Genomic DNA, 20,908 nt, shown 5'->3' with positions numbered 1-20,908 from the left:
ATATCGGAAGTGCTGTTTGCGGCAAATATTTTCGTACCTCTTGTCGGCTACTTTCATGAGGCGTTTAAATCCTGTGCGCTCCATTGTAACAAGAGGAGCTCTATCTTTAGCTATATGCTAGGCTATCGCGTCCACCACTGAGACGTTCTCTCGTATGGTGTCGCCTCCGTTATGGGCTGTTGTCACTTGTCCAACCTTGCTTCTCACTTTGAACTTTTAGCACAAGCTCCAAGTCAACAGCATGGTTGTGTTGTGGGTGGTGAAAAAGAAAAGGTTGGACGCGCTGTTTCGGGTGCTTACGACGCACTTTGTAGTTCATGTTTTTTTGCTTAAACATCGTCTTTATGGAACCCAAAACATTTCCAAACGACAGATGTCCACTTTATTTTCGGGACAAGCGCGACAGGAACAATTTCAACTAACGTTACTTCGTCTGCAGCCGTTTCAGGATTTAAATCGCCAGCAACCAAGGCGTCTTCTGTTTACATTCTTCTACAGCGCATGAGTCACGTGACTAGATGCGCTGTAGCCGTCTTAAAGAGGCATGAACATCGCCGCAGACAGAAAAGACTTCTTTTTTTTAGACACCGAATTTACCGACAAGGTCAAAATTATGTCGGTCACTGTAATACATTTCGGTAACGGTAAATTTTCGGTTTATCGCCCAGCCCTAGAAGAGATTCGCATTCCAAAGGACAAGAAACAAAAAGAACTGCAACAAGAGAAAAGAAGAAGGATGATTTGATGACGCGCCGATGCAGTCTTGTCTTCTTCCGGAAGTTCCACGAAGTCCGAGACAAGAGAGACACTTGTGGCACCCGTGACCCGATTGGGTGAGCACACTTCCTGTTGTGCGCGCTAATCGGCTTGGAAGCTTCCTCTAAGTCCTCAAACTGGTCGTCACTCTGCTTCTTCTGCTTCTGGCCCTGGTTGACCTGGTCCTGGCCCTGGTCCTGGTTCTGCTGGTTTGGAGGGACAGGACGACCACTCGCTCAGACAGGTCAGGAGAAGCCCGCTTCATCTTGACTTCTTGAGTTTGTTTTTTTATGGGGGGGTTTCCAGCTTGCCATTCTGTGCTCATTCCAGCACAATAAGAATGGTCCAATTGATGCCGCGATTCCAAAAAGTCACGACAGGTGCCAGACGTGAGGCCGTCTGCGTTTGACAGCTTGCACTTTTGTATGTTTGGGTAGCTTGCAAACTTCTTTGGCCATCTCCTCTGCGTCAAAAGTTCAATTGGTGTTCGTCAGTGCAAAGGAACGCAAAATGCGTCCGACTTGACCCAAATATCGAGTCGCCGCTCGACAAAAGAGACAACGTGATGTCCTGCTTCATCGTTCGTGCCCTCTTTGCGGCTTATTTCCGAGCGTGTCCCGGAAGATCAAAGAAGATGGTGTTCTTGGTCTCGCAGCTGAAGAATGACTCGTGAAGATGCCGTGAAACCGCTCTGTGCTTTTGCTAAGTGTGAAAAGTCTCGGACTTCTTCTTCCTCTCCCACTTGAACATGATTCACGTTGACTTGCTTGTTTTGTTGCTCAAATATTAGCAACACATTTGACCCTCCACAAAATGATTTACATCCAAATGTGGATCCGGTTTTGGCGTCAGGCACTTTGTTTCTCTGTTGAATACATAAATAGCCCCAGAGTAAGGAAAATTATCAGCGAGTCGAGTCGTCTCTAGCGCCAAAATCAGGCCAAACTTTGAAATGAGTGCTAGGACGACAATTCTTTCTTGTATTGCTTCTGGAATCTGATCTTCTTTTGTTGGTGAAGTCTTTCATTTCTCTTTGACGTGTTTAAAAAGGACAAAGCAATGGCGGAAGATGATCAGCCCTCGCCTCCAAAGCGCCGGCTGCCGACAGGCTCAAGAATTTCCGCTGGCGTTGGCGCTTTCGGACTGTCCGAAGCGCCCATTGACTTGCGCTTCCGTCTATGCTGGCTTCCCCATCCGGGCTGCGCGCTTTGTCAAGAGCGCATCCTGAAACTGACGGCCGTAACTCCACCGAAGCGCAAAAAGCGCAAAGCTGAAGCTGCTCAATGCCGACGCCTTCGGCCTCACCGTTGTCCTAAATCGAAAAAGAGCATGTGTGCGTTATGTAGAGGAGAAGAACAACAACGATGTCATGATGAGATGCTCATTATTATTGTTCTGATAGCAGACAGGCCACGTATTGCTTAATATTCCTTCTTTGAGTCCCAGTTGGATCAGGCATCTTATTTATGAATAGACCAAATCCATAGTTAAGCTATTTTAAGCGGCTAATCCCGTCCGCTGGCCATGTGCTGTGCATCTTCCTGTTTTCTTGTTCATAGGCCAATGAAAACAGACGCTCTGAAAACGTATTTTGCCCAAATGGACGTGATTGCTCAGTTTCCAGGCACGTGGTTCGGTTGCCTTGCCAGATGATTGCGTATTCGGCGGCCTGGCCGACGTGACCTTTTCACAATGTTCCCGTTTTTAGGGATACCAGGTTCCCGCCCAACACGGGAATCAAATGTCGGTAGATTCTGAAGCTCGCGAGATCCGCCGAGGTAGTGGCGAGGCCATGTGGTGACCACTTTGCCAACGCAAGTCAAGCACTTGAGCAGCTCTCGGTCAACTTGCAAAATGCTAGCATGCTAAAGTTAGCGGAGAGGTGGTGAGGATGAAGAGGATTAAGATGAAGGTGCCGCTCGCTAATTGGATGCGACTGCACCGCAAGCGCTTCAAGTTGAAACCTTTCCAGACGTCTTTAGCGCCTTCCTCTGCCGCACTTATTCACAACTATTTGTCCACTCACGCTCGCACTCGTTCATTTATTCAAACACACACACACACACACGTGTGCTTTGCTTCACTCAACCATCCACTCTTTCGTTGAAGCACTTAGTCACTCGTTCATTTTTTTTAGCTTCTCGTTCCTTCAGCCATTCACCATTTTGTACATTTGTCTTTTTGGCCACTCGCTCCATCACGCATGCATTCACTCATTCAGAAACCGGATCCGAATCAGAATGCCTTTTATTGTCATTGTACTCAGCGTACGACAAGATTAGCAGCCCACTCCATTGCGAATCGAATTCATTCAATAAAATAATTGATGCGAGCAATGAGCTGTGGGGAGGAAGTGAGTAATATTTGAACACGCTGAAATGGGCGCATGGCACCTGTCCCAGTAGCTCCGCCTCTCATTGATTGATCAAAGCGTTTCCCTTTCACAGTAAAATTCTTCAACATGATGAGCTGGCTGCTCCAGATTGTGCCCCGCCCCCCCGAGGCAAATCAGCACCATGAACCCAACACTGCTGACCCACAACCTGTTACGGTCAGGCGCACTCTGTTTTTGTGTCTGTGTGCACGTGCGTGTGCGTAACTTGGATTCGTTTTGGTCTTTTTTTCAGGAGAGCAATGCAAGCACCCAGGATGAGTCCAAACAGGAAGCGGCGTTGCCGATGGCGTCAGCGAGCAGGTCGCATTCAACTTGATTTGTAGTTTTACTTTGAAGAAGCAAACGTTGGCTTCTTGTACCAGCAGGAAGAGCGTCGTGCGCCCGATGAGTGAAGGTCTGAACAAAATGTTTCGTCCGCCCGTCCTTAACACGAACGAGCAGGCCACCACGGAGGTTTGCTTCCCCACAATGCATTTGTGCTCGCCCTGGTCTGCCCTCAGGTCATGATACCCGTGCGTGTGCGCACGTGGTTGTTTTTCAGGACACTACAGCGCCAGGTGAGACTCCGCCCTCCCGCCACCTTTCGAACTTGGGCCATTACTCAATACAAAGAAGGCGGAGTACGATCTCGTCAAGTCGCCACGAACGTTGCTCCCAACAAGTCCAGTCTGAGATGAGGACATTTGTTCACGTTGTCCCTGACTCTGACGTATTCCCCATATTCCGTTCGCAGCACAAAATGCATCTTGGCATATTTTCCCTGCCGAGCCTTGAGTGTCCGAGCGATGGAGCCGTGGTTTTGTCTAGCTCACAAGAACGTTCTTGCTTTATTCATTCGGTGAATCGGGCCGCGGCTGATGACGCTTCATGAGATCGCAAGGATGTAAGGAATTTCGAAAAGGCCATTGTCTTTGTTTGACTTTTTGTCTTTGGCACAGCCACGCACATCCCGCTGGAGGAGGCGGATTCTGCGCAAGTGTTGGCCACAGGCAACGAGCCGCGCCCACCGGGGTGAGTCTCTTGCGCAAGCGCATGTCAATCAAACACGCACAACGAGGCCTCGGTTTGTATAGACCCCTCCCTCGATGATGTCATCAGTCGTCACATGGCTTAGATCTCCTCTTTGCAGAATTATGGGATGGCTTGTCGGCAGCCTCGGGCGCGTGTTGCCCCAGCCGACGCCCGAGCAGGTGAGCGTGAAGTTCGTGAGATCGGAGCGTTCAGATCTCAATTACATCATTGCTGACGGCGCATTTACGGGTGGATTTAGTCGATGTAATCCGCCTCCTCGTGGCGTCACCCCGACAACAACATACACAGAAAACAATGACGTAGTGGATACGTTCAAAACAAATGCAAGTCCCATCCAACAGTGAAACTTTATAATGTATGTAGTGCAATTCGAAATGTTTAACTTTATCTGAATCTTAAAGTAACTAAGGACGGTGTTCCATTTGCACCAACTGTCTCTGTATATGTCGTCATGACGACGGTGTTGTGAGGTTGTTTTGTTTCCCAGTGTCGTGCTTGCGATGGTATGTTGTCTTGGCGTGTAGTTTGGCGACGTAGTTAAAATGTGTCATTTAACAACGTTGTTGCTACGTGTCCTTGTTAGACGACAAAATGATATTTGAATTTGAATTCGCCCGAAACATATTTTCGGGCGCGGGGATTCACGCGACACGCTTGGAGCAATTTGAACGCGGTTATGTTCACCTGTTCACAAGCTACGCATCACATCCATAAGCAAGGCCTTTCAAAATAAAACGACACTGCCGTAATATAATCGGAATAGTAAAGCTGATTCTTTGAGAGGCTTTCGTCACAGCATTCATGGATCCTAACCTGCAATGCGCACTTAAAATGTTTTCAACGAAATACTACCAGAGGTCGGCAGTAACAGTGGCAACATAAGACGGCTGGCCCTCTGGCTTCAACTGCGAGGGGCGTCTTGTCCGTTCCCCCAAACTAAGAAAAACGACTTTTTATTTGAATTTTTCTTGTTTTTCTTTAGCATTGTAGGAACTACTACAAAGTCCGAGTACGCTAACCTTTGCTGCGGTTCCTGATTTGCATCACTATAACGTTCTTTTGTGAAAAGTGAGTTCACGTGACTTGGGCATGTGTTGTGTAGCGGATCCCGGCCAGGTCTTCGCTGGCAGATGTATAGATAATCTTTGTCGCGGAGTACCATGTAAATATGAGAACAAAATAAAGTTTCATGTCATGTTACAAAACGGATGTGTTTGCCATAGCGCGTATCCTCGTTCCATTTCCAAAAGGACAAGTGAGAATCTTCAGTGAATCTAATAAAGTGCCTTTTTTAGACGGTGGGAGCAAACTGTTCCCACTTGAAAGAACTGGTTTGCTACACATTAAGAAATTGGTTTACTTGAAAAGAAACATTTTTAAGTTGCACTAAATGAATTATTGACAAGAGTCAAAGCTAAAATACACGATATGTTTTTTTTAATTTTGATTTTATTTCTGTGTACAACTCCATTTGTCGTCAATAAATGAATTCTTTTTGTTTACACAGGAAGCGGACGTTCAGAAGAGTAAGTGGAACATGAAAGTGGTGTTTTTGTCATTCATGATCTCGCAGCACCTAGTGGCTTGTTGCACTACACGTCCAAGCTCTTTCACTTAGCGCCTAGCTGCTCAAAGTAGCAAGTTGAATCATCAAGTCAGCTAAATTAATTTGTACAGCAGTTTTCCCAGACAGAGGCTCCAAAGTGTATTTAGTAGCTAACAGGCACGGTTAGCACTAGCTTGCTAACAGAGCAGAATCTTGACTAACTCCTACAATTAGCGCTAGCTTCCTAACCTAGCGGAGTCTTTACAAACTAACAGGCACGGTAAATGCTGACGTATATAAATAAGTCTTTAATCGTGTTTTGAACATTTCTACTCAGGTGGCGCCTCTAATATTGAAACTTTGACTTTTAAAAACAGTTACAAAAAAATGCAGTTAGTAATGTAATACATTTACAATACATTTAATGACTTTTGGATTGCTCCAATAGCATATATGTTGATGGAAATGAATACAACAAAAAACTTTTTTTTGGTCTTGTGGCCGTTTAATATGCATGCTTTTGAAATGCTGATGGAAGTCTGAGCAGCCACAATTCCAATCCAAAGCACAAGAAATGTGATGGAGGCCACTTGTGCAAAATGCAGCTGAGACAGACAGACAGGTAGCTAGATAACCTCATCTGGAGAGGGCAAGTAGATTTGGTAGCTTCATAAAGTTTTTCAAACCGTCCCACATGATTGAAATAATCCGCATTTTTATTAAAAGTACTTGTAATCTGATTACGTTTATATTCCCTGCACCAATAATGGAATACGGGTACAGGTTTTTTGTTGGTTTTTCCCCTATATCTGGAACAGGGTTCAGGGAGTTAATGCCAAAGGCATATCAGGACTTAGAAACAAGACAATGTTCACCAGGAACCACACTGAGGCGGAGAGCGTCCGATAAATCAGCGAGAGAAAATGCCGATTCCTTGGGCATCGTTCGAGAACGAGAGGACCCAGAAATGAAATTCATGTGCAGCACTCCGCGGATAAGGATCCTTACAACCAAGAGTGACTGTCCTAAAGTAAAATGCTCCTCACACTTTGTGACTTTTAGCCAATCCAAAGAACCGCGGACCGCAACTTTTGGACCAGGAACTTCAGCTGGCAACAAAAGACACCAACTGCAAGAAGCAGGACAACGAGGTGAGACTTCAGTCTTCGGTCTTGTAGAGATGGTCCCAATATTGTCGCGATTACCGTACTAAGCGTGCTATAAACTCAAATCTTATCTAAGTTTAGAATAATAAACTGTTGTGCTTCAAATTTAACTTTGGGTTGGTTGTATACGTACTTCAGCATGATTCAAAGTGTTTGACAAAGTCGTTCCCAAAAAAAAAAAAAAAACTGTGGGAAAACTCACAGAAACCTTGAGTCTATCAAGAAAGACTCGCCCAGCAAGAAAAAAAAAGATGTTTTCCTTCTTCTGCCCCACCACTCGTGCGAAGCTTACAGCAATATGAATACCGAAGCGTGACATTTAGTTATCGTTGCAGACCATGGTCTAGTCGTGGCGTGTTGTGTTGCAGATTGAAGATGAGTGTTGGAGTCGGCCGATGGAGAACATCAGGAAGGATGATGGCGAGGCGGTTCTGGCTCACATGGAGGAAATGTTGGTACCCCGTGCGCTTCTGTTGCTCTGTCTCTGCTTCAATTTTGAACGTTGGCGCTGTGAAACGTGGGGTTGTGATCTGATGTGGCGTGACGCAAGCAGACTGCGGCGGCAGCGTCTGGAGGCCGCCTGCTTGGCAGAGGACATGGCCAGGAAGGCAGCGCAGGAAGCCGTCCGACAGCTGGGGGCAGAACATTCGGCCTCCTTTGTCAGCCAACGTCTGCCCGAGTCCAACGAGCAGTGAGTGGCCTCATCCGCTGAACCGGATCGCTCGTCCAATCGGAGCATCCGAGTCATGAATGAAGTTGAGCGCGGAACTTTGCCGAAGCCTCATCCGTTTTTGTCTCCCACGGTCAGACTTCCAAACATCCCCGAGGAAGAAAACGAGGATGAGCCCGAGTGAGTTCACGTCCTGTCTGATTTGACCCCGCTAACCCGAACAACCCTGACACTAACTCAAATGAGTATGACTCAGGGATGAACGGCCAAGTCAGGCATCAGGTTCTGCTTGTCGTTTTTGAAAGGATACAATGACAGTGCCACCTTGACTCACAAGCGGACTGGGCGAACACTCAAACGTACAAATGGAAGAAACATTCACTTGCAAGAAACCGCTGTAGTCTCGAGCTCTCACCGGCATGATACGAAGCGGCTCACTACGGCCTAACCTGACTTCAGCTCCTGCGTCACTTACTACAACACACCCCTTTAAGGCACACATACAACACTACTGTGTTTTTTTTGTGGCTTCAAATGGGTTTTAATTTGTTCTAATTTCCTGCTAATTTATCCGACACTGAAGGGAGAGAGAGAGCCCTGTTACAGTTCCAGCTGTTGTGAAATCCGTCCATCCGTTATCTGTACCGCTTCTCCTCACAAGGGTCGCGGGCGTGCTGGAGGCCGTCCCGGCTGTCGTCGGGCAGTAGGCGGGGCTAACACCCTGGACTGGTTGCCAGGCAATCGCAGGGCAGACATAGACGTGCAAACATCCTTGCTCACAATCAGACAACTTAGAGCGTCCAATCAATCTGCCATGCGTGTTTTTGGAATGTGGGAGGAAACCGGAGAAAAGCCACGCAGGCACGGGGAGAACATGCAAAGTCCACACAGGAAGGCCGGAGCCGGAATGGAACCCACAACCTCTGCACTGTGAGGCCATCGTGCTAACCAGTTGTCCACTGTTTTTTGTAAGGATTTCTCAAATTCACAACAGTTAAACTTGAAGAACAGAAAGAAAAAAAAATTAAATGCGCTTTATAAATAAAGTTGTATTGTATTGTTGACTATGTAATGGTGGCTAACGGGCGAAGGACAAAAAGGTGGGTAGGACAATATCGCTGACGTAATTTGACCAAAAAAAAGAACCAAAAATAACAATACATAACATAACGGTGGTCGTAAATACTACGTGTGGCGAGCAAGACAAAAGGTACACCACGATCAGATAATCAGACTGCCGGTCTGCAGAAGCTGGATGAAGATCCTGATCATTTGAATGTGTGAAGGTGTGTTGCAGCGAGGAGCGATGGAAAACAGGCAGGACAGTCGACCTCGAAGAACCGAATTGAAGATACCCATTATTGGGCGTTGAGCTTCTGAAAACACGCAGGCAGTACGTCCCCTAAACTGTTAAATGCCTGCTCGTGCCATCTTTCCGTGTGGGCTCTGTCACAAATAAGAGATTTGAAAAATACTTAAATGTTCCGCTTCTCATCCAAGCAGGCGTCGCCAGTTCATACAAGCAGAACAGTCCAGTTGCGCTGGATTCCGTGCCGTGGGAATTTAATGAGCTGAGTGAAGGCTGATTTTCTCAACAATGGCGAATGCAAATGCTTTCAATCGAGCAGTCAAATTGAGTTCAAAGCTTGCTCATGGAACAAATTCAACTCGTAAGTCAAGGTGGCACTGTAAGCAGAAGAATCCTAATAATATGAAGACTCCCTGCATGCGTGGTGCTCGGCAGGTTCGTGCCTCTAGGTGGCGGTCAAAACTCAGCCTGGTCACAGGAAGTCAGCGGCCTTCCCGAGACTTCTGACAGCCGACGAGACAATCGGGTAAAGTCACCCTGGATCCTGAAGGACCGCTCTCTCATGTGGTCCCATCAAACTGAGATGAGGTGGGTTGACTTTCAGGTTGATACCGGAGCCGACGTTGCAGATGAAGGTGATCACGATCAACACTGGCTGTCGCACGCTTCCTCCTTCAAGTTCCCACAGACGTGTTGGGCAGTCTTTTCTGTCCAGCTTTCGCCCCCCCACAAAAAATTCTAAGCCCAACCAAACCTGTGAAACACATTTGAGTTGTGCGGCCACATTCAACTCAACAGGATTTCACCGCAAGCCAGTATATTCAGGGACCGTAAAGCAATACCTAACAACTTTTACAAATGTTTCTCCTTTTTTGACTTTAGGAACATATTCACATTGAGGGATCATTTTCTTCTCGTAAATCTTGGTTGAAACAAGCAAGTTGAAACACATTTTTAGCAGTGTTCTGGGTACGCTTTTTCATTTCCTCGTTGGCGACTTCCAGATCAAAGAAGATCTTAAATTGATGGAACAATCTGGCCACTGATTTTCTCAAAAAATGTTTGGCAACGCGCGTGTACTGAGATGAGAACATCGGAAACACTGCAAATCCCGCAAAGCAGAAACAGAACATAAACGGAACACGTAACAAAGCTAGGCTAGCTCCTTTCCAAATGATGCTAATGTGCTAGCCTTTCGATGAGGTCCACCATGACCTATTTCTTAAATCAATTTGCCACTCCCTCAATAATTAGTCTCAATTTTCACCACGCCAAGTTTCTTACCCTCATACCGGTTAAAATGTCAATTCTGAGAGGCCTTCCGAATCAGTTGAGCTAACGCAACAAATTTTGGACGTTAGGATGGAACAATGAAATCCTCATTGAAGCCATTTGGCCTATTTTCTCTTGCGTGGTCAAATGACATGTTTGGGTTTGTTTACTCTCGGTGCCATCTGAGAACACATTGGCTTTTGCCACACGGACCAAGTGTGACATCATGGAGAATTGCTCTGTGGATGTGTACGTTCATCCATCCTGATGATGAGGCCGGTGTTCTCGAGTGCTTGCTGATGTGATTCCGGCCCAGCAGGTGTACGACTGGAAACTGGACAAGGTGTGACCCCCCTTGAGATTGTCACGCCACCGTGCTGCGCCCCCAAGATGAGTGTCGGTGACCCCGCTCTGTCAAACCTCAGGTGACATTTTATGGCCGCCAATTGTATCAAAAGAAACCCTGAAAGATTATACGGGGAGATACGTTACAGATTTACTCTCAATGGGTTGAAATCGGCGACCCAAAGTACATCTCACTGACTCGTGGCGCATGCAATTGGAGCATGCAACAATATTCACAGGACGATAGACAGGTGTGCATGTCAAAATGTTGGCGTGCTCCTCAAATGAGCTCCGGAGGTTGTGGTTCAGTGATCGTTTTATTCCCAACCCACTGACCCCATGGAGCGAGTTAAAGACTTGTGGCACATCTGTTCGAAAAGTATCACTAATATGTCATTTGAATAGAACTGAATAAACCTTAAACCTTTTAGTTCCTAATTATAACAACCTGCCAGGGTTACACCATGGCATTTTATTAAAACAATAACATTTTGTCTTTTATAAAAATAGTCAATTCATATTGAACACAATTGAGTTGCATGTCCCGTTTGAAAATGGTATTGTCCACCTCTGAGTGGCAGTATGCGCCTCTAATGGAATGAATTAGCTAGCTAAGCAAGCCTCTCCAGGGCAGCGGTCTAGTGTCCTATCTTTTTTTTTTTTTTTTGTACCACGAACCCAAGGACATACTCTGACAGACCATTGGAGACGTGGCACAGTAAAGCGGAGATAACCGTCTTGCCGGCGATGTAATTATGACAATTTGTTACATGTATACACGTCAACCGGTACCGAGGGGGTGTGAAAAAGGTGTACTTTGATTCCAATATCACATTTAATGTCAAAGGTTTCCAATTTTATCTCTAATAACAAGAGTACAAATTACAATGAACTTTTGAAGGGCAATTTTCGTGGTATGTATAATATATGCAAATATGTGCGATTCTTGAGAAATTACGGTAGTACTGTCGTGGTTCGTCGAACCGCGTGTGAGGGAAGGAGGACCCCAAAGCGACAGGGGAGTTTGAGACAGGGTTTATTGCGGAAGGAGGCTGGGCGGCAAGCTCGGAGGGAACCACCACCAGGCGGGCGTCGGCGCGGCGAACGCCGGGAGGAGTCGACGTGCAGGCGTCGGAGTGGCAGTCACCGGAAGGCACGGATGGGTGCGCGTCGGAAGGGGATGCGCCGGGAGGCGAAGTCGAGCTGGCGGAGTAGCGGGAGGCACGGCGGAGCGGAGAGCGCTGGCGGGATGCGTGCCGGGCAGGATCTCGGAGGCGGTGGCGGGCTGAGCGGGTCCGGACGGGTTCAGGTCGGCTAGACGGGGAAACAGAGAGAGCAGGGGTCAAGCAGGCACGAGAGCACGAGGAGTCGGGCGATCGGGGAGCGAAGCGTGACATGAGCCAGTACCACGTGAGGTGACGAGATAATCCGGCGTCGAGCTCCTGGCGTGGCTGGATCTTATACTGCCCGTTGATTGTAGTCAACGAGCCGCAGGTGCGCCGGAGCCGACGCCCACTTCCTCCGGAGGAGAGCCTGGCTGGAAGGGTCGCGCACCTGCAAGTAATCAGAGACTGCCAGGCCCTCCTCCCCAACCCGAACCGTCACAAGTACAACAATAAACCATTATATCACGTAGATCTCTTTCTTGTGGTCTTGGACCAGCGGGACCGCAGATCTCTCCGCGGACGAGGACAACAATGAGTCGGTGAGAGTAGGATTCAAGTCCTGGTCCAGTCAAGGTGACCTGCTGACTGCAGAGTGAGTAGAACCCTCGTGTAGACGATCGGACCGTTCGCCATTCTCACGTCCTGTTTGTCATTTGCCAGCGTGCGTCCGGCATCGGCAGCGAGTGTCGGAAGCGTGGTGGTCCAGGACCGCCTCACCCAGCTGGTCCAGCTCTTCAAAGGTCGGACGGAACGCCACAAAGACCGTCTGGCTGATCCTGATGAGCCGGAGCAGGAAAGTCCCACTGCCGGTAAGTCTGAACATCAGTGCCACCTTGACAACAGGATCACTTTGAACCTTGGCTGTGTTGGGGATCATTCACACATTTCCTAATCACTACTCACTACGACGGCATGCTTTTATACTCACTACTAAATAGCAAACGGACTTTTTACCCATCAAACTTTGACCTTGTCATGTGACTTCAGCTCCCAGCAAAGCTTCGCCTACCCCACCCCCACCTGGAGAAGACAAGATGGAAGGCCCCACCAGTGGAAAGGAAGAAGAGGAGGCCGCGTTAGTCTTTATTCTTCTGGGATATCCTGTTAAAATTCCAAAACAGCTTACCATGCCCAAATGGCTCCGAGCTATCACAGAGTTCCGGTTCCCCTCCAGCATCGACCCGTTCACCGGTTTGTATGAAGCACATCAAGTGACATTCTCCAAGTAGGCTAGACACAGCTTAGTACTCATCCAGAACTAGGTTTGAGGCACTGGAGAGACAAGCAAGATCCACTTTAGAACATCTCTGTAGAGATTCAAAAGACATGCAGGAACTGCACGAAAACCTTGACAATCTCTATCGTGTTCCGCTTCCCGCCATTGATCTTCAACATACATGGAGATTTTGTTGAAGGCTTTGGGGCGGCGTGGCTCAACAACTCGAAACAAGTTTCCCAACCGCAAGGTTGGGGGTTCGATCCATTGTGACCATGTCAAAGTATCCTTGAGCAAGATACTGAACCCCGAGTTGCTCCTGATGAGATGTCATCAGTACATCGATGAGTTAATAGTGTGAAGCGCTTTGAGTACCCAAGGTAGAAAAGCGCTATACAAGTGACAGCCCTTTTTTTTCTTTTTCATATACAGCGCGTGGAACAAACTGGCATCTTTGGAGAGCCCCGACCAAAAAAAAATAAATAACTCTTAGCATTCTAGAGACAAACTGTAGAGACAAACTGGAACCACTTATCAAGCAGTGTAGAACACATTGACAAGCAAGGACCACTTTAGAACTAAATGTAGATCAAATCCTAAAGGCATTCTAGAGAATAAAGCTACAGCTTTTGTGCAAACAGCTTCTTCAGTTGCCGAACCAGTGGGATATTCTCAGGACATGATAGATCCACTTTCACTTGACAGTCTAGGACATTGGGTCTCAACCGTTGTTACACAGGGATCGGCATTTTCCCTTTGCGGCTAAATTGTGACCTACTTTCATAGATGTGAAGAACAAGTAAGAAAATGTCATGTTTGTAAATAAACTTTCAAAACAGATGTGTATCATGTCGGTTTCCAAATCTGGTCCTCAGGGCTGCTGTCCTACCTGTCTTACATGCGTCCCTCCTCCAGCACGCCTGATTCAAGTGACCAGGATCGTTATCATGCTTTTTCAAGGACTTGCTGATCATTTGAATCAGGAGTGTTGGAGAAGGGAGGCAGGATCTTTTTGGCATCCATTAAATAGTTCAATTGACAATACAGAGCCTTCTGGCAGTTTGTAGTCTAGTGAGCATTAAGATGACGGATCAGCGAATTTCCCAAAGAAACATTTCTCTAAAACTACTAGGATGAAGCTACAGTTATTCCACTCACTCCCTCAAAGCAGTGCTGAACAAGTGGAAGGCATTGTAGAGACAAGTGAGAATCACTTTAGAAGATGTCTAAAACACCACTCCAAGAGACACGTTAGGACCTCTCTATGACTAGAGAAGCAAAGATTTACACCTCCTCTGGGATCAGCCTCGAAGCAGTCGAGGACAACTCCATGGGCATTCGATTGACAAGCTAGGACTCATTTGGTGCCAATCGACGACAACTCAAGAGAAAATCTAGAATCACTTTAAAACCTGTCTTGAAGAAATCTAAAAGGCAGAAGGTATGACCTCTCTAAGACCACTCTAACAACTCTCCATGGTGGAGTTCAGTTTCCCTTCTAGCATGGACAGGTTCACCCACTAGGATGGACAATGTTTTGTGAGTCAGAGTCTTCCTGTGACAAGTTTCTTTGTGGGCCTGCAGACCTTATCTACGTGCTGTGGCTGTTCTTGGTGGTCGCGGCCTGGAACTGGAACGTTTGGCTGATACCTGTTCGCTGGGCTTTTCCCTACCAGACCCCAGAGAACCTCTTTCTGTGGCTTCTAGTTGACTACACCTGTGACCTCATTTACATCGTGGACATCCTGGTCTTCCAGCCCCGCCTACAGTTTGTCCGCGGAGGAGACATTGTGGTCAGGCTCCAAAGACACAAGTTTGACAAATTGGCTTCTTGTCTTTTTGTCTGGTCTTTTTTCCTGTCTTCTGCTTCCATCTCTTACCACATCCTTAACATTCCGTTTCAGTGCAATAAAAAAGCCATGCAAGAAAACTACATGAGCACCGACAGGTTCAAGGTACATTCTACAACCATCAAATCTACAACTATTTTGGAACCAGTAAAGTACAACTCAAGAGGAATTCTAGAGGCCAACTGGAACCACTTTAGAATCAATTTAAACATTGAGAGTCATTCAAGGGATCAGCTAGAATCTCTTTAGAACAGGTCTAGGAGACATCTAAAGAAATATCAGAGACAAACTATACCCACTCGGGGCCCAGTCTAGAACAAACCTACATCTACTGTGAAAACAGCCAAAAAGCAGCTGAGTACGACCCCTAGGACACACTAGAATCACTTTAGAACCAGTCAAGTACACATCTCATAACCAGCTGTCCTCTGCAGATGGACGTGATCAGTCTGTTTCCCATGGAAATCTTCTACTACTGGACCGGAGTGACGTCTCTGCTACGATTCCCTCGTCTGGTCAAGGTTTTTCTTTTTCTGAGCTTTTCATGCTATCCAGTCTGACTGGAGACTGAAATGATTGACGTGAGGCGTTTCTCTCTCAGTACCACGTATTCTTCGAGTTCAATGACAGAATGGAATCAGTGATGAAGAAGGCCTACATCTACAGGTAAACTAACTGGCTTTTGATGTCTGGGAGCTGGACTAAAATGGGGGTTGCCTCGGTCAGGGTGATCCGGACCTCCACCTACCTGCTGTACTCTCTGCACATCAACGCATGCCTGTTCTACTGGGGCTCCGACTACCAAGGCTTGGGTTCCACCAAGTGGGTCTACGACGGGAAAGGCAACGCGTAAGGAGATAAACTGGTGCATGCCGCTTGGTTTAGGTGTTAGCATGTAGCTTGACCTGTCCTGTGTGTTCAGTTACAACAGCTGATAGCATTTAGCCTGTTAGCGTGTAGCTTGACCTTCCTGTAATTTTGGGAAGCTACTTTTGTTTTCTCTGCTTTGCTTCTGAATGAGGTTAACTGTTTTCTTTGGAAATGCTATCAGGTGTCGCGTCGTTGCGTGACGTTGCCTTGTGTGTGAATATATAAATTGTCAGGTTCGCCGGTCGGCGAGGAGGGGGTGGACCCAAAATGCGAGGAAGCAGGGATAAGGGTAACTTAAAGGGAATTTATTTAACAAAACAAAACCAAAAGGCAAACAAGGTACTAGGACAAACAAACGTGGCAGGGTGCAAAATAACAAAGACGAACTAAACGTGACTAAACAGAACAAAAAAACCGAGGAACAAAGACAGTGACAAAAACTAGGGACAAGAGCGGGAGCGGGAGCGGGAGCGGGAGCGGGAGCGTGAACGAGAACGAGAACGAGATCAGGGAGCGGTCGTGACAGTCCAAACAGAGCAAAACGGGATAATGACCCGACACTGGGTTGATGGCATGGGAAGCTTAAATAGTCCGGTAATCAGGGGAGCAGATGGGCATCAGGTGTGTGATCGTAACGGTGAGCAGGTGCGTGACTGGTGAGGACAAAGTGCTGGGGGGAAACGCCCCTACTCAGCTGATCAAACAAAAACACAACAGCATGCACACAAAAACAATAACAAAAACCTGTCATGCCCGACGCGGATCATGACATAAATAAAGCTGCCTTCCCTTGCTTTCTTTCCTGCTTGTGCAGTTATATCCGCTGTTACTACTTTGCGGTGAAGACGTTAATAACAATTGGCGGTCTTCCGGACCCGACCACCGTCTTCGAGATCTGCTTCCAGCTCATCAACTATTTTGTTGGCGTCTTCGCTTTTTCCATCATGATTGGACAAGTGGGTCGTCGCAGAGCATCCCACTGCAGCTCCGTTTGGACCCTAACTCTGAGCCTTGACCATGTCTTCCAGATGAGGGACGTGGTGGGGGCAGCCACGGCCGGCGAGAACTACTATCGGGCTTGCGTAGACGGTACCGCCAAATACATGAAGTCATATGACATTCCCAAGGCCGTCCGCAATCGCATCAAGACCTGGTACGACTACACTTGGAAGAGCCAAGGCATGCTGGGTAACTCACCGTCACTTGCATGCACTGTGTGCATCGCATTTGCAGTGTGCGTGTGTGTGCGTCCCTTTTTGTGTGTGTGTTTGGGTCACATTGTGTGTGTCTGTCACTCTATGTGTGGGGCGGTGTGTGTTTGGGTCGTGTGTGTTTGGGTCGTGTGTGTGCGCGTGGGGGTGCATTCGTGTGTGTGCATCATTGTGTTGCGTAGACGAGCAAGAGTTGTTGTTGGAGCTTCCTGCTAAGATGAGGCTGGACATGGCCGTGGATGTCAACTACTCCATCGTCAGCAAGGTGGCACTCTTTCAGGTCAGCAGCTCCCAACATCACAGTCGGGCACACACACTTGTGTGTAGACAGTACGCATTGATCAGATGGGGGTGTGTGTGTGTCAGGGATGTGATCGTCAGATGGTGTTTGACATGCTGACAAGACTCAAATCTGTTGTCTATCTGCCAGGAGACTTTGTGTGTAAGAAGGTCAGTGGTGCTTTTCGCTACTATTTGTGTTCAATGTATGTGCATGTGTTTCTGTATATTTAACACGTGTTCACGCTTGTGTGCGTGTGTGTGTGTGTTTGTGCGCAATTCAGGGTGAGATCGGGAGGGAAATGTACATCATCAAGCAGGGTGAGGTCCAAGTGGTGGGCGGTCCAGATCTTCAGACAGTTTTTGTCACCATCAGAGCAGGTTCAGTGTTTGGTGAGATCAGGTCAGTCGTCATGATGACCACACTCTAACCCAAACCGTAACACTCAACCGCAGACAAACTGTGCTTGGACACGACCAGTATGTGACAGGAAATGCTGATGGGTGATGTTGGCGAGTCGAGACAGATGTAAACAGGCAGTAGAAGTGGACTCAGCGTCATTTCTTCAGTGGCAACGTCCTTTCTTGTCGTTCAACCTTAAATCCAAAAGTGGAAACGTGATCAACAATAGGCAGTCGTGATTCCTCGATGTGATGCCGTGAAATGACCGTCCTGCGTACCAATCAGTCATTCCCTAGTCACACCCGTGACCCTCGTGCGGACAAGCGGAACAGATAATGAATTGATGGATATGTTGTGTGTGTGTTTTTTTTTTGTTTGTTTGTTTTTCTTACGTAAACTAAAATAATCAAGGAAAATGACGAAAATGAAACTTTACAGTTTAGGTCCTGCCCCATTTACGATCCAAAGAGCTAAAATAATTACTCAAAGGAAATATCAGCTCAGTCAAAGTGCCAACCTTGTGCTCTCGCGTTGGTCAGTTTGTTGGCGGGCGGCGGAGGGAACCGGCGCACAGCCAACGTGAAGGCGCACGGATTTGCCAACCTGTTCATCCTGGACAAAAAGGACCTGGCGGAAATCCTGGTCCACTATCCAGAGTCCCAGAAACTTCTACGCAATAAGGCCAAGTAAGCAAGAAAGACCGCCAGGCTGTTTGTAGTTGAAAAGTCCCCCACATCGCCTCCGTGTTGTCCTTCAGGACCATGCTGACGAAAGACAAGAAGCCGGAGGAAAAAGGGGGTGGCAAAGACGCTGCCCAGGTCATTCCAGTCAGACCTGACACGCCCAAAATGTTCCAGGCGGCAATGAGGGTGACGGCGCAGGCAGGAATGGCGGGAACCTTGGCCAAACTCAACAAGAGCTATGGCCGGCTTCAGGACCAGGTGGGATTTAGGGCTCGTTTTTAGCTCGTGAACACGATTGATCATCCTCTAAAAATCTCTTTGTACTGATTAGAGAGATGTGAATGAGGGAATGATTCCAAATGTATCGGCGCATTCTCTACTCTCCCATCACCATAATGGGATTTTTCCGGAGTGGGCTTTAAAGTTGACTGACGATTCCTCCGACAATCGCATTATTGTGATTAGAGACGAGGGAAGGAGTCAAACGAGCGCTGCGACTACTGACTCCTTCCCGACTCCCGAATCACGAGATGCGTGATTAGCATGATCTGAATCTCGCTCCAAAATCACGTAAACCGATCACAGATGTTTTTCGGGAAAATTGTTGACTTGATTCAACGGTTTTAGACATTCTGCGTTTGGTGCGGTGTGCTCCGATAATCTCAACGCTGAGCACCAAACGCCTGAAGATTCTCTTCCACCCCCAATCTTGAAACACGTCCTACGAGGCCGAAATCTTGTTTGATTTCATAAAAACCAAGAAGGAGGACAGACATCTCGGTTTATGCGTTTGTGAAGAGAACGGAGGCAGAAGCGTTGAAAAATGGCCATGGTGAAAAAAAAAGGACAAATGATGTGGATGAGAAAAAAGCAACGCCTTCAAATTGTTGCATGTGATGTTGACAAATGGCCGTGGCAAAAATCTTCAGACTGGTCTCACAAACGAAAAGGGCGAGCTGCTTAAAAATCCAGGAAGGTTTTGTACATGAGGCCTCTTTTGGTTTTGGGTTTGCAGACTCCGTCCTCGCCAGACCCACCCACGGGCAGCTCATCTGTCATCGCCATGACATCGGCGATCGAAGGGGAGAAGCTTCTCTCTGTGAGGGCGGCGGCCACCGAAAACCAAGAAGTGGATGGAGCAGAAAATGAGGAGGTGGAGGAAGAGGCCAAGTAAAAAGGCGTCCGATGCTTTCCCTTTCCACAATTGTTGATGTCAAGATGCTTCTCGCTCCATAACTCTTAGATCGCTTAAATGGCGCCCAATTTGTAGAATTCAGACCTTCATGATATCATACTTAGTCATACTACTGCGGAGCTTTCTCAGATGGCACCCTCACATCCTGGGCGAGACATAGTTTTGCACCACAACACCCGTGCCCATGAAGCTATTGTTTGGCCATAATGGTTTTGACATCTGCAACAAAGAGACCGCCCGCCGTCTGGCACACCCCAGACACACAGATTCTCAGAGGAATGCAAAAGCAGGAAAACCATGACATGTGTGTGCGAAGAAAGGAGTGAGCAATTCCATTTTTTGGCCGCAGATGCGATTAGAAACTCAAAATCATGCCAAGTGCAGCTTTAAAATTGTTTTTAAAATAATCACCGTTCTTCTTCCACACATAAAGTTCTCCCGAGTGTCCAGAAGAACATGTTGGAGGTAGAAGTTTGAGCATTGCACTGCTCCTGCACTTCCCGCCTGAATGCAGCAGCCAATTCACGGTGGGGTGTGTTCTGCCCAGAACATGAGTGACATTCCCATTACAGGCAAACCCCTCTACTTCGAACGAGGCGACCCACGACTGTGAAAATCTGCGTATAATTGATGCACATTACAACTGCATTGGGGGGAAGAAAGATAATGATTAAAGCGCCCCCCTCCAAAAAAAAAAACAAAAAAAAACCCAAATGTGTGCATAAATTATATTTGTAGATCTTATTGGAGAAAAAAATCTTCCAATAGGTGAATCTATGGGTGCCGAACCGCGAGAATGTGGGGTCTACTGTGCTGGGCCAGCCATGAACAACTGCCTGAACGCTCGCGAGCCACCAGATGTCGCTGTTGTTCAGAGCAAACAATTCCCGCAGTTACGGTTGTGCCGGTCGGATTGGGCCGTGGAAGGTTCGCGCGTGCGCGCGAGTGTTTATTTGTTTTTTTGTTTGTTTCCGTGGAAAGGCTGGACTTTACTCATCGAGGCCACCCACGTGACGTCATGCTTTCTCGAGCCAAATGTATTTCTCCTTGGAATGTTTGTGTAGACTTGTAAAAGTATTTTTCTTGCAAAAGCATTACATTACAAACTATAATAATTTTTAACTTCTCTGGTGTGTTAGGTCATGATCTTATCATGTGAATGTGTTGAAGTTGTATACTAATTTTCTATTCAAGTTTTGAAGTGACCTCTGTAATTGTATACAGTATATTTAAAAAAAAACTTGATCAAGTTGGCTAAAACAAGAAAATAGATCAACTGTCTGTTAAAATGTATTTATTTTCATTGATGCTGTGGGACTTTGAAAATTGTTTTCCTTATTAGTGGTCCTTCCTGAAAGTTTTTTTCCTTGCCGTTTTGTGGGTGTTAGCTCGGAGGACGTCACTTTTGTTTGTCATGTCATCTGTGAGTTTGTCAAGCGACAAATTTTATTGAATTGACTTAATGCTATGTAAGCAATGTCAAGTGAAATTACTGCAATCTTTCATAGCGAATAAGAAGAATAAAAGGATCAAACTGTCCATGA

The 20,908-nt window shown here is 47.0% G+C and overlaps 1 protein-coding gene across 4 annotated transcripts; it reads left to right on the top strand.

Annotated features, from left to right (window-relative positions):
• Positions 1–836: 836 nt before the first annotated feature.
• Positions 837–20,903, top strand: LOC148337711 (cyclic nucleotide-gated channel beta-3-like). 4 transcript variants are annotated; one of them, XM_088297299.1, is made up of 31 exons: positions 837–1,000; positions 3,204–3,307; positions 3,384–3,451; positions 3,514–3,604; positions 3,693–3,708; positions 4,090–4,162; positions 4,281–4,341; positions 5,691–5,709; positions 6,792–6,880; positions 7,264–7,346; positions 7,449–7,586; positions 7,704–7,745; positions 9,310–9,400; positions 9,479–9,509; positions 10,466–10,571; positions 12,154–12,249; positions 12,318–12,466; positions 12,645–12,848; positions 14,458–14,666; positions 14,778–14,828; positions 15,158–15,244; positions 15,325–15,389; positions 15,450–15,572; positions 16,408–16,549; positions 16,622–16,781; positions 16,987–17,084; positions 17,171–17,254; positions 17,368–17,486; positions 18,026–18,172; positions 18,244–18,427; positions 19,185–20,903. In XM_088297299.1, the coding sequence occupies exons 2-31, from the start codon at positions 3,218–3,220 to the stop codon at positions 19,341–19,343; spliced, it is 3,075 nt and encodes a 1,024-aa protein (XP_088153425.1). In that variant the 5' UTR covers positions 837–1,000; positions 3,204–3,217; the 3' UTR covers positions 19,344–20,903. The 4 variants fall into 4 exon arrangements, with proteins under 4 accessions (XP_088153425.1, XP_088153423.1, XP_088153424.1 ...); XM_088297297.1 differs by having other exon boundaries at positions 3,517–3,604; positions 14,458–14,828; XM_088297298.1 differs by having other exon boundaries at positions 16,408–16,781.
• Positions 20,904–20,908: the final 5 nt, after the last annotated feature.

The sequence above is a fragment of the Idiotropiscis lumnitzeri genome, chromosome 5, assembly GCF_059441095.1.
Source record: "Idiotropiscis lumnitzeri isolate Australia: NSW breed Sydney's pygmy pipehorse chromosome 5, RoL_Ilum_1.0, whole genome shotgun sequence".
NCBI lineage: Eukaryota > Metazoa > Chordata > Actinopteri > Syngnathiformes > Syngnathidae > Idiotropiscis > Idiotropiscis lumnitzeri.
Note: the sequence above shows the minus strand (reverse complement) of the source record. Positions and strands in the feature narration are given on the sequence as shown.